The sequence below is a fragment of the Rhipicephalus microplus genome, chromosome 1 (genome assembly GCF_043290135.1).
Source record: "Rhipicephalus microplus isolate Deutch F79 chromosome 1, USDA_Rmic, whole genome shotgun sequence".
NCBI classification, from domain to species: Eukaryota; Metazoa; Arthropoda; class Arachnida; order Ixodida; family Ixodidae; genus Rhipicephalus; species Rhipicephalus microplus.
In genome coordinates, this window is record NC_134700.1 from 237,283,811 (window position 1) to 237,296,943 (window position 13,133).

The 13,133-nt window shown below is 43.9% G+C and overlaps 1 protein-coding gene across 5 annotated transcripts in view; it reads left to right on the forward strand.

The window, feature by feature from the left end:
* LOC119159497 (ADAMTS-like protein 5) overlaps nucleotides 1–12,495 on the forward strand; it is a 167,547-nt gene extending 155,052 nt beyond the window's left edge. For all 5 annotated transcript variants that reach the window (XM_075891650.1, XM_037412275.2, XM_037412276.2 and 2 more), the window contains 6 exons: nucleotides 185–271; nucleotides 389–591; nucleotides 1,444–1,726; nucleotides 4,261–4,299; nucleotides 5,999–6,061; nucleotides 10,941–12,495. In XM_075891650.1, the coding sequence (XP_075747765.1) occupies nucleotides 185–271; nucleotides 389–591; nucleotides 1,444–1,726; nucleotides 4,261–4,299; nucleotides 5,999–6,061; nucleotides 10,941–11,263 (998 nt within the window). In that variant the 3' untranslated portion in view covers nucleotides 11,264–12,495. The remainder of the gene's footprint in view (nucleotides 1–184; nucleotides 272–388; nucleotides 592–1,443; nucleotides 1,727–4,260; nucleotides 4,300–5,998; nucleotides 6,062–10,940) is intronic.
* The last annotated feature ends 638 nt before the right edge of the window (nucleotides 12,496–13,133 follow it).

The following is a 13,133-nucleotide window of genomic DNA, read 5'->3' on the forward strand; positions in this document are numbered from 1 at the left end:
TATATGGCGGCCTAGAGCTGTTTACTCGCACCATAGCGTGACGTTGCTTGGTAACGCGTAGTTGTGCCTTTTTTTCAGAGTTAATGGCTAGATCTCTATTGCTCAGGCAAGATCAAGGTCATATATATTATTGACAGTTGCACATCATATTTTCTTTCATCTTCTTCACACTTTTTTTTCCTAGGAGAACTGTACAAATACATGGCCGTGACTATCATTCCGCGTGGCGCCACTAACATTCGTGTTGAAGATGACAGCCACAATGTGCTGAGTACGTACATTCAGCCCACCTCCTTGCCCTATTCTTTTTTTTTTCTTTATGCGTGTGCGCATCAACACTTCTTAAACTTCTGAATCAATATTTCTGTTCCTGGGCGGTGTGTTGCAGCTTTATGGGACCACTGGCCCAGCCGTTCGATATCGCCAAACAAAGGCATCAGCAACAAAACGATTCACTGGGAATCACGAAAACTGGATGGCGGCACTTCGACCATTCTTGCCGGGGGTACGAGCTTCACCCACGAGATGGCCGAAAACGGCAGCGAAGCCCTCACAGCTGTTGGCCCCACAATGAAGGCGGTCACGCTCGCGGTAAGCAAATCGGGCAGGGCCCATTCGTTTCACATGGCGTTGCCTTAACGTTATCTGCCGTTTGAACAAGACAAGCGTATTCGTGTATTGAGTGTGCACTTCGCACTTCTTTCCACTCATGCCTACGCGTAATGCATACAATGCTTAGCAGAACACCAGCATATGCAAACATCTCCGCGTGCAGCACCGGACAAAAAAAACTGAGACAGGTGTCAAGTTTGTTTGTTTTTTTTAATCTTCGATAAGTATGTATGACTGTCAAGTCAGTTCTGCCGCGGAACATCGCAAGACAACGCAATAACTTATTACTTTGTAGTTGTAACAAAGCTTGAGGTCGTTTAACTTATTTGTTCTATGGCAGAAGCAGGTTCTTTTCCTTACCTAGGTGCAGTAACTTGCATGCATTTTATATTGGTATTGTGATCATTATATGTAGTGAAATGTGCATGCCAAAAATATCATCGCCTGTGTGAGCAAGTGCTGGCGTTAAGTTTTCAACACAAACAAGCTGATATTGAAGATTTGACATTTAGAAAGATTTCTTCGGTTCTCTTTAGACGGCGCTATTCTTTTGTTTTAGGAGTGTCGTTTAGACTGTTCTCTTTCATTCTTTCGTACATTTCTCTTCCCTGAGTAAAAGGCAGCACACTGTAGTTGCTCCTGGCCAACCTTCCCGTTTTTCTTCTACCACTCTCTCTTTCTTCAGTTCATTTTTTTCCAGGGTGCCTAAGTTTAGCCACATTATTACAAGGATTTGTGCCATGAAGACCTGTCTTGAAGACCACCACCTTTCTGTAGCAGTGACACTGCGTCATCATTTCTAATCCCAAGGTTGTCTTTCCTCGTTTGCAGGTATACATGGTTAAGAAGGCCAATTCCAGCGTTAGGTACCAGTACTGGGTTCCAAAGGAAGACAATATGTTGCAGAGTAACGTGGTGGAGCCACCGAGTTATCTTGTTCAGAGAGCCGAAGCTACAACGGAGCCTCTTGCTACGGTACACCATTTCCGGAGGGCTCGGGTCCATGCAGAGCCACTCGAAAGCAACGCCATTCCGTTCATCACAGATGAAGCGGCAAACACCACTAGCACAGATGATGTCTCACAGACTCCCACAATCAGGCATAAAACAGCTAGTAAGTTCAGCCCCCTATTTTTCTCTTTATTGGCCTCTCTCCCGTTTCATACTCACTTATCAAAAATTCTTCGGTGTAACCACAAGCTCGTTCTATTGCACATCTTCTCTCGTTATAATCTACAAGAGCTGGCAAACGGGGAATTATTTACAGCAGCCAGAAAATTGACGGCACTTCAATGTAAACAAAACAGGATAACAGTGATGATCACTCCATGCCGGTAAAAATGCTCTCCGGCTGGATACACGCGCTCTTATCCCACTGCGTGTCTGCTCTTACTCTTTTCACCTTACTAAAGCAGAGAAAGTCATGTTTATGAGGTTTCGGACAGGTGTGGTCTTTCCACAGGCTGCAATATCATCGTTGAACTTGTCGCATTTACCAGGCGATACGCGTCAGTATTGTACTACTTCAGTGATGCAAGCAGATGCATACCACCTTATATGGACATGTCAATGATTGCAGTCGGAACACTCCCGTCACCTCCGGCAAGCCGACCTTCGCTACAACGAAACGACCAGTAACACCGTTTCATACATTACAGCACATTCTTCAGCACTATACTTCCCTTTATACGCACTGAAGCGGCTGCATTTTAATGGAGGCGAAAACGCTGTGGGCCCATGTGCTCAAATTTGGCTGCACGTTAAAAAACCCCAGGTGGTTTTGCAATTTCCGGAGCCCTCTACCACGGCGTCTCTGATAAACATGTGGAGGTTTTGGCTCGTTAAACCCCACATATCAATCACTTCATACACAACACAGGCATAATGGTGTACTATTAGTACATATATACGCACAAAGTATTGTCGCAACAAAAAATACAAAAAGCTCACAGGTATGAACAGAGGGATTGGCAGCAATGCAGTGGCAATTCCCTGTAATAAGTTTTTTTAGCCGTAGAACACTTACCTCTTCTTAGCCCATGGTCAAAAGTTGTCTCACTATAAATGGCTGAATTGTTGTGATAAAATAGCAAATGTGGTAATTGGTACTTCAAGAAATATTTTCTGAGGTGGGTGGCCCTACTGTATGCAACATTCATTGGAGTAATTTATATAATCCTTGTTGTCAGTGGAAATAAAGTTTAATAAACGTTACAATGTGCATCACGAAGTGAAACGTTACAATGTCCTCGCTTGTTCGTAGAGGCTTCCTAATGATCTTTTATTAAATTATTTTTGTACTTCACACTCCTATAGTTAAATAAGGTAGTTTTATTTTCTAATTTACTTTGATAGGATTTTCTTTCCTTTTCTTGGCCTAGAAATGGCTTTATGTGAACAGAGGGACTGTTTCTGAGATTTCAGTTCATTTGACATTGAACAGTGCATGTTAAAAATTCGTTAAGTGATTCTCTCGATAAGGTGCTTCATAAAACCAACTTCGCTTTCAGTTGGTTGTCTCGCCCTTATAGAAAAAGTAGAAATAGTCCCTGTATAACCATCAGCTTTATTTTTATCGCTGTGCGTTAGGTAACAAAAATATGGTATCGCCGAATTTGTAGAGGCCCTGAAAATCTTTTTCAGCTAACCATGGAATAGGAGGAGGAGGAGGAAGAAAGTTTAGGCGGAAAGACAGGGAGGTTAGCCGGTTCTTAGACTGGCTGGCTACCCTGTGCTGGGGAAAGGGTGAGGGGAATAAAAGATGTTAAAAAGAAATGTTGCGAAGAGAGAGAGAGAAATTACAAAAAATGAAAATAAAAAATAAATAAAATGAAAATGATTTCACTGAAAGAGCTTACTGCCTCATGAATTCAACGCCGCAAACATCCTGAGAATCCGTCCCGTACGAGCGGTGCTACAAAAATTTGTCGCATGCTGCAATTGCATTCTCTCTTCTCTTGTCCCGACGAAAGCGCTGAAAGCTAAAGGAAGGGGAATGGCATGGGCAAAGAAAACACGTCCGGTGCACCTCGTGACCTTGAGCACTTTTTTCTTCGAGTACGCGGCTTTCTCAGTGTGATCGCGTGCGCACGCGTGGGCAGGTCGCGGCCTTCCGGGGCGACCCCTTTATTGCCTGCACGCGCAATGTTCAAATCAACCTATGGCTGACAGATAGCCTTCTACGAGAGCTTCCTCTGTCATTGTCGACACCTGCGATACTTCGGTGCAGCAAGCAGGGCCTAACACTTCATGCTTTTTAGGTAATTTTTACATCGCCCAACACCACTTTCTGTCATTTGTCGACAGAAGAGAGTAATTTTAGCTGACTTTAATAATTTATTGTGGATCTCAGGCCGCGTGGTGTACTATATTTGGCTAGCGTGTTCTCGGGAGCCTCTACTACCAATCGGCCGTGTTTTGTGACCTGGCTGAGTACGTGTTTCAGGGCCCCTTTAAAGCACCTTTCAACTACAGATTCCAAATGTAGATTTTTTTTTTCCTTTCGCAAGTAGCCCAGACCAGCAGCAGTTTTCAAATTCAACTTTTACCGTTATCATTTGCATTTATTGGACCTTCCATGCTATTTTTTTTTATTACAGAAGCTTTTCGCATTTTTGTCATCTTGTACCGCCTTATCTTTTTTTCCAGAAACGTGGCACAAACTGAGCAAGGACAACAAAAAGAAACGTGAGTGTCGGGGCAACAATGCATACATTACTTACGTGTCTCCAACGTTTTGATCAACTTAAATAGAAAACTATGCTATTGTTGGAACACTAGTGAATAATGCAGTAACAAGCCCATTGACTTGTCTGAGCCTCATTTACACGGTGCACGGTCACAGGCTACAGGTTCTAATTGTGTAAACTTCTAAGCATTGATCAAGAGTGGTATGCTAATGAACGCATCTCTATTTTCGTATTCAAACAATTAGAGGCATTTTAATGGTGATGATAATGCTGCCAAAAGAAAGATTAAAGCGTACTTAGCCCTGGTGGCGCCAAGTGTGACGAAAGTGTGGAGCTGAGCAGTATTTCTTCTTTCTCTTTGGTTTTTTGTTGCTTGTTCCATTCCACAGTTTTTATACTTCTTATACTATTTTATTTTTATCTTTCCCCCTTTCTTTCTCTTTCTATTTATCCTTCGGTTCCTTTTTCTGAATATTTATACGGGCTTGGTGTTATCGTGTTTCCCTAGTCGTAGCATTAGTCAGCCCCTAATATCATTATCAAGGCACTCGAAGAACAAGAAGGCTTCTCTCTAGCCCGTGCACGCGCTCAGTATGCCTCAATTGGCTATTGATACGCTAAATGCGGTTTTCTTTGCTATATCAAGGCGTACGAAAAACAAGAGGAGGACCACTCTTTGACGTTGGTGTGCGCTCAATCGCTACAGCTCGCTATGATATGTGGTTTTTCCTGCGTTACGCCGCCATTGCCCGGGAACTTTAGTGTCTTGACACTTACTGGACTGCACTGAATTGACGCCACTCCACTTTGCCGTTTGTGACTAAGAGTGGCTTTTACGAAGTCACTCTCCTTTCGGATTGCAATGGCTAACAACCACTTTTTGGGACACCTGTGGTAGCAAGGAAATCTTAAAAGAGTATTCTCCGCGACTGTCCTCGCTACAATACACAGACATCTCCAGCAGCCGCTATAGCTGGCATAGATCAGAGACCAAGTACAACAGAAACCGTTCTGAAATGTCGACCCTGGGAGGACATGGCGGGTGCAGACGAAGAAGGCGGTGCTAAAATTCCTGAAGGCAACTGACTCGCACAAGCGTATATAAACTTACTGCGCTATGGTGACTGTGAAATACTTTATATGCGCTCGCTCTCCCCTCTCTCTCTTTATCCATCTTTAAAGCTCTCCCGCCCCTTTCCCTTGTGTAGAGTGACATACCAGTCATATTAAACAGGTTAACATCCCTGCCTTCTCTTTTCTCCTTTCCTAAGTTGCATAAAGCTTCGACGACGGCACACGACGTTCTGGCTCTCTAGAGTGCTCTGTACATAAAACGGCTTGTGCGCTGCTTTCGTGGTGCACCCGATATCACTGTTACCTTCTCAACCATCAATAAATATCTTTGTAAAAGCAACACAGTGTCCATGTTTGACAATATGAATTCGCCTGCTTCGACGTTCCCGTATTAGCATAACGTGAGGCGTACGCAAAGGCCCCATGTTAAGAGAAGTGTCCCGAGTGGTGCGTAGAGTTCGAAATGAAAAAAAAAAAATACGCACGACGAAGCGCATCAGTTTTCTTCGTCATTTCTAGGCGATGCTGCATCGTAACCAAAACGTCATAAACGCTAAAGATCTGCTCAGCTCGTAACTGATACAACAAGCATTTATTGGGGGTGCAATGCTTGTTCTTTACAGGAAAGTGTCTCGTGTGCCATCGTCCGAAAAACCAAGTGCGCCATTTTTGCAAGAGCGACGTTGGTAAGTCTGACACTGTAGCGTCTGTAGTAATACTCATGGAGGGGTTTTTTTAATGCTTATGATAGCACTTCGATAACGCAATTAAAGGTCTAGCTTGTCATGGGGATCGCTTTCAGCCTAGGTCTAGACGGTCAATTTCATCGCACTTACCACTTCCCAAGGCAGATGATGAGCTGGCATAATTATGTGACAGTCTAAGGGCCACACTCACCAGGGTGCCTTCGTGATTAAATAAATGAAGCTTGAATTCCTGACCACAGTGGCCGCATTTAAATGGAAACGAAACGCGCTCGCCCGTGTGCTTTTAAAGGCCAACTACGGTGATTTTTTGACGATGTCGGGATAATGGTGGTTTTATGTTCCTTAGGCACTCCTCTCACGCGCCGGATAACTGAAATGCTCAAAAAATTCGAAAACAAAAATTAAATGCATGAAACCGCTATACCGAAACCGAAACCTAACAGAGTGCTCTTCTACGTGTGACGTAAATATTTGCCTGACGCTGCCGGAACCTGCCTAATTGCACATAATACGCACCAGATGGCACCATCTGTTCACGCAGTCTGTGGCGATCGACTAAAACGTTTATGCTGTTATGGTTAATATACGCGGAATCGTGTGTGGCTCACAACACATAGCAGACAAGCAGACGTTGCAGTGGCACATCAGTTCATCCCTTCCGCCAGGCGAAACTCGACGTCACACACACACAATGTTGCCATCTATTCTATCAAGTGGGGAGAGCGTCTTGAGACAAGCTATAAAATTTATCTGAAAGGAATCTGTGAAACTCTACAACCTGCAATTTGGCATGAATGGCGCAAACGTTCAAGCTAACCTACTCACTGAATTTCATTGAGATACACTGACTGCGAAAAATATCCGGAGGTGGCATTTAAACTGAGGCGCTCGTTAACGAACCGTGGGAAGTCAAAACTAACAGGAAGTCGCCCACCATGCTGAAACTCACAGTGATATAGTGGGTCTGCCATGTAAAAGCTTCCGAACGTTACTGACACACTTCAGCAATCTGCTACTAATACCAGGGTATTCTAGACTAGAAACCTTATACGCCACCATCCATAGTAATGAACCTTGCTGGCACCGCATGTCACACGGATGAAAATAACACCATTGATTATTTAACATCTTTGAGGCGTGTTTTGTTGTATAAAATATCCGCAACTTATCACCAACTTTTTTCATAATTAGATTGATGTAGCTTGTAGCAGAACCTATACAAGTTGAGTGTAGCCAGGTTTGGAGCTGTCACCACAAGTGTTTTAAATTAGCACATCCTAAGAGAGCAACGTCTACCTGCCCTTTTACTTAAGCTTTATATTTAACTTGCTTGTAAGGTGTGGTTCTTTTTCTTTTCTTGTATTGCCGATGGCCGTTGTAAATGTCTTGCATTGTCACATTTTCTTGCCTCTGCTAGTACATATTTTTTTTTGGCAAACTGTCTTTCAAAATGTGCCACAGTTACTCATCTGCAGCACCCCATGCATATTTTTTAAACGAAGGGACACATTTATCACTATATACTAAAAGCCACGCATCGTCAAAACTAAAGTTTTCATGGCGCAGAGTTCTTGTGGTGTCTTTTAATAACTCTATCTTTATCACGTTCACAAACGCGTCAATAAACTTGTGTGTACAAGCGTAGAACTACATATCTTCGGTCTTATGGATAAAAATGGCGCCCGGTAGCTGTTGGCTATCTTCTCACTCTCGTTGTTTTCCCGCGACACAATTCTAATCAATGTCATGTGCAGACTGCCAGAAGCGTGCTTTGTTAAGCTGTTTCCGTAAGTCACGAAGTATTGCGCCCAACCGAAGTACTTCTTCTTTTGTGGCCCAACCACTGCCAGCAAATTCGTGCAGTGTTTGCAACCCTCGCTCAACCGGTCACGAACGAAACTAATCTTAGTCGTGGCAGAAGTTTGACGAACGCGTCATTGACACTGAGCGCGTAGTTGCGTGACATGGGTTACTCTTGGCACAAGAAATCAAACAAGCGCTCGTGTAGTTTTCAATGGCAGTCGACCACTTTTAGAACTCTAGCTCTGGCGTAATATTCTTTCATCCATCCCTCCAGCACTGTCAGTTGCTCAAAACGGGACAATGCAGATGCTGCGGAAGTAACAAGATGTGCCCCGATGTTTATTTGTGCGTCTAGATTTGGCAAACAGCGTGATGAACTAGGTTAGTACCGTACGGGTAAAATAAAGTGTGATATCAGAAATTGTCTAGAGATCTGAGGCACTGGTGAAGACTCGTACAACTCGCACAGACCATTATGCCGGCCATGTCGTTGGCAGCCAGATTGTCCCGGCCACAATGCACATTGCAGAGGAGAATCGCTCAGACATCCGACTTGATCTGAACACATAAACCAGCCACCACTGGGCATATTTTCAATTGCGCATTGTCCAAAGCAAGCAATTACCAGAATAAAGCACTCACTGACTCAAACGAGACGTCGTTTTTCTTTTGTTGTTATAACGACTTGCGTGTACATCTTCTCTATCCCCGGTATCTCACGAGGAATCTGGTCTCTAATGATAATGCTGTCCTTGATACCCGCGTTTGGGCTGAAATTACGCCGATGCTATCCCAACCGCAGACAGCGCAAACAACTGTCCGCTACTCAACGTTAAATTGGCCAGTTTTAATCTGCGAGTACTGTGCGCAGGCTATCGACACACTGGTCGAAAAAAAAAAAGTCAGAGATCGTTTTGAGTGGTTCGTCAAGGCCTATCGTCGATGCGTGGGCTACTGACATGTCTTTATTCGATTACTTTTGTCGCGAGGCTGCTTAGTTTCTAATGCTTTCTGTTCGCTTTTGCTAAAGAAAAGAATGAATAAAAACTTTGTTGTTGCCTATGCTTATATGATCGTCGTCTTAAGTCTTAATGTTGCAAGGTGAACAGAGAATAAGTGTAGACAGCCAGATCGACATCTGGTTTGCTACTCGGTGCTGGAGAGGAAAAAGGGGCGTATGGAAGGAAGAGCTCGAAATGACCAGTCATTTCTAAGCACGCGCGAAATGTGCGTTCAAACAACAAAGTAAGTGTGTGAAGGCTGAGCTTGGTCATCTGTACTTCAGCTGAATTGTTCGATGTGCTTGCGAATATACTTGGCATTCAAATCAAGGTAATCTTTAGATCTTGCAGCATTTGACTACATTAAGAAGCCTGCACCTCACTCGGTGTATTCAGCACATACGGTCACGACCAAGCTTGAATCGAGTGCTCCACAGAGTGTCTTGGAGCAGTTCGATTGACGCCCTCGCTGCGTATCATTGGGACATGCAAGCATAGCATACGATTCGAAGCCGATATGTTACCCATACATTCCGACATAGTGTCCAAGGATACCGAACTACTTATTTTGGCATCAGTGCCCGGCGCTTCCCGCTGGAATCAATTAAACCAGTCCAGGTCATACAGCAAAGCGTTTAATTTAAGCAGGCTGATGACTGTACATCGCATTCTGTAAAGATTTGGCATGCTTTTGTACGAAATCAAAAAAAAAGTAGGAAAACGTGAATAACTTTTGTGAAATAATGTAGTTTCTGAAACACTCCAATTTGATTTTTTTAGTTGTCCTAAATGTATCAGTGGCAGCAGAAACAAGTAACTCTTTCCCTCCCATGTACTTGCGGTCGAGTACTCCTTGTTTTCAAAATAATAAGGAAATTTGTTTTTAAAAAATTGGGCAAAATTGTTTGTTCTGGTTTGAATTGAGGGATATTGGATGCTCATGACAGTGGAGCAGAAGTTTACATAACATGAGCCAATCCCCTGTCAGATCAACAAGAAAGGTTAGTTAAATAAGTTCACTAAAACAGTAGACACTTAAATTTAAGTTGAAATTATTGCCGCAATAACCCCACGCATTTTTTCTACGGGGCCTTTGGAAACGAAACGTAAACGTGAAGTTAAGCGCGTGTGTTTTGCCTTTCTTGCTGTCCGTGTCTTTGAACTTCCTACGAAAATAGCGCTGAGGTTCGCTTTGGCACCATGTCTGCCAGTTAACCAAAACAATGCACCAGGGGACGCAGAACGTCGGCGTGCGAAGGCTAAGACACCTGAATCGTCGATTACGGTCGCCGTACATTTTTTTTTTTTTGAAAGCAGCGCTGTTATGGTTGAGGTTCACTGTATATTGAAGGTATAACCTACTTTTCCTACGTCTCGAATTTGAGACAGCAGTATCAGTATATCGAAATGTTAGTCTAGTACGCGCCCTTTTTTTTTCCTCTTCATCGTCTTTGTCTTCTATTTCACTCCCAGACCACGTGTGCCGATGTTTCTGGTATGCGGCGCAATAACTCTGATTAGCGACAGAATGAGGACACATCTTCATAAGGCGACATTTGAACCAGTATGCACACGATCTGATGGCGAGTGTCGTAACTACTCAGCTATATTGGCACTATAGCAGGGCGTAGCTTAGCCTAGCCTTGTATATTCTGACATAGCAGGTGGGGGGGGGGGGGGGGGTAAAAAGAAACTGAGTGCACAGTTGATGAAAAGGAGGAAAGAAGCACGTACAAAGCAGTAAGTGGAAATATACAAAAAGAGCCGGAAAAGAAAACGTGAGAGAATGGGCAAATCGAGATAGAACGGTTGTAGAGAGAAAAACAGATAGAAACTAAGGGATAGAGATACAGATAAATATAGACATAGAGTGAAAAAAATCTACACAAGGATGCAAGCATAACCATAATATAGTATAGTAAGGGGCAGGATAGAGGTAAGGTGAAAGCTTAGCACAAACAGCACCAGGTAGGGGACCATCGGCTCATCTATAATTGTGCCTTACGTGTCTCAGTCGAAGCTGCGTCAATTTTTCTGTCTATGCTTCCGCGCAGTGATGCAAGCCAAAGTGCTATCAGCGGACTTCGTGGACGGCTACCTGCGCTACGACGTGGCCGTGTCCCAGTCCTACCGCAACCTGTTGGACCTGCAGCCGCGCGAATACCTGTGGGCGCGAAACAGCCGCTGCGCGTGCCCCAGGCTGCGCGTGGGACGAGAGTACGTGATCATGGCGCACGAACAGCGCAACTACGCCGCCAAGGAGTCCAAGTTGGTGGTCGACTCCCGGTCGTTCGTGCGACGCTACACCGAACGACGCCATCGTCAGCTCACCAGACTGCGCAAGCTCCAGGGTCGAAAGTGCAACCTGACTACGTGAAACCGCAGTTTCATCCAGCCGAACGCAGCGGGTGTGTGTGTGATGCCGAGTGGAACCCGGTAACTACTAGTGACACAGCTGCGAGTGCAGTGACTTCCAGTGCATAATAAGTTGCCCACGATAGCTTGCTTGCGCATACCGGAAGCACAGACATGGTGAGCCTGTGGGCGTGTGACTCGGAATCGAGAAAGTGAATGCTTGTGGACCGTTGGTGAAGTAGATACAAATGCCCCGAAGTATTCCCTGTAGTAACTGAGCGTGCCCTTCAAGCGTACTGGTTGGGTGGCTTCAAAATGACGGACCAGTATTGGTGCGCAAGAATGTCTCGCGAGAAACCATTTCTGTGCACTAAGTCAGCATCGACATTCAAACATCGACTCGAGACGAGCGAAATCGCAGCATGCGTTCTCTCACAGGCCTAATCTCACTCTTTCACTTTCTCGAATGTTCACTTAGACCTGAATTGTTTTGTTGCATAATGTTCTGACAGACAATCGCAAATGAATTCTCTAGCAGATGAAGAATGAGAACTTAATTCTTTTCACTATCCCGGTAAGTTTAGTCTTGAGCAGTTTATTCCCCTGATTAAGTTAAATCATTTGTAGTGAACATTTTCACAGGCAGCATTCTATCAAATACTTGTTGCCGAGTCGTCTGCCTTCCCCGGGAATGTTGTTCAGTATTCAGAGAAGTCCTGCGGCAGGGTTTCTTTATATTCATATCAATGTTACTACACCAAAGACATATTTTTATCCCGATGATGTTCTCTAAAAAGTACCAAATGTTAACTCTTTTTGCACGCAATGCAAACATTTACAATGACGAAGATGCAATTGCTACGATTCCATTTTTTTTTTCGTGAATAACTGTGTTGTACATTGCAATGTTATTGATGTTCTCAGAAGTTATTTTTGTCATCTTTATTGACTACATATGTGCGTTAACGACCTTTGCAGTCTTTTCACATTTCACAGGTTTGCAAAAAAGAACACCAGTTCTACTTTACACACTTGTCCGGTTATTTATTGATCTCCTTGCTTAAGATTATACAAGTCACCCACCTAGTGGAAATGTTTTGATACCTTTCTATTCTTCTATGTGTCTTTATTATTGAAAGTTGTATGTGTCAAGGTGTTCGTTGTTCGCCACTCCTTGTACAGAAATGTACGCCTGTCTGAGCGAAAACTATGCCTTCGTTTTTCAAAAAGAAAATAGTCCGTTGTTTGTCTGAATGGTTCAGTCACTTTAGTGCTCAAACTACCACCCACATTTCGCCATTTAAAGGGACACTAAAGGCAAATAATTCACGTCCGAGTGAAATCTCAATGTATGACAGTCCAAAATGACAATATTAACAGCAATGCCCTACTTAGTAGGTGAGTGAAACAACTTTATTGACAATCTGACAAAAAAAAATGGCCCGTATCTGCATGTTGCACTGCCAATGTCGTCGAAATACGATAGTCTTCCGTCTGGAGAGTGAACAAAACATTTATTTGATGTCCTGCACAAGAAAATCGGTGAATGGTATTCTGGAGGCGCTGCGTTAGAGTGCCTCGAGCGTGCAGCGGAGGCGGACTAGCGCAAAGCCACGTCACACATGAGACATAAGCGCCATCTGGCCGTTTTCTTGGACAACAAAGCGCGCGCGCAGCGTGCGTGCCTGTCTCGAAGGTGGTAAGGTGTAGAACGCAAGGCGACGGGTAGGTTCCTCCACCGTGTTGTCTTAGCAAAGCGTTGGAAACGCTTGCCTTTCGTGCAAGCGTTGCATGGTCAGCGAAGTGTGATAAACGCTATCTATGGTCCTTAGAATTGCTTATCTATGTCTTGTCTAGTAAAAGACATACATACAAAATATTAACGTCTTGTT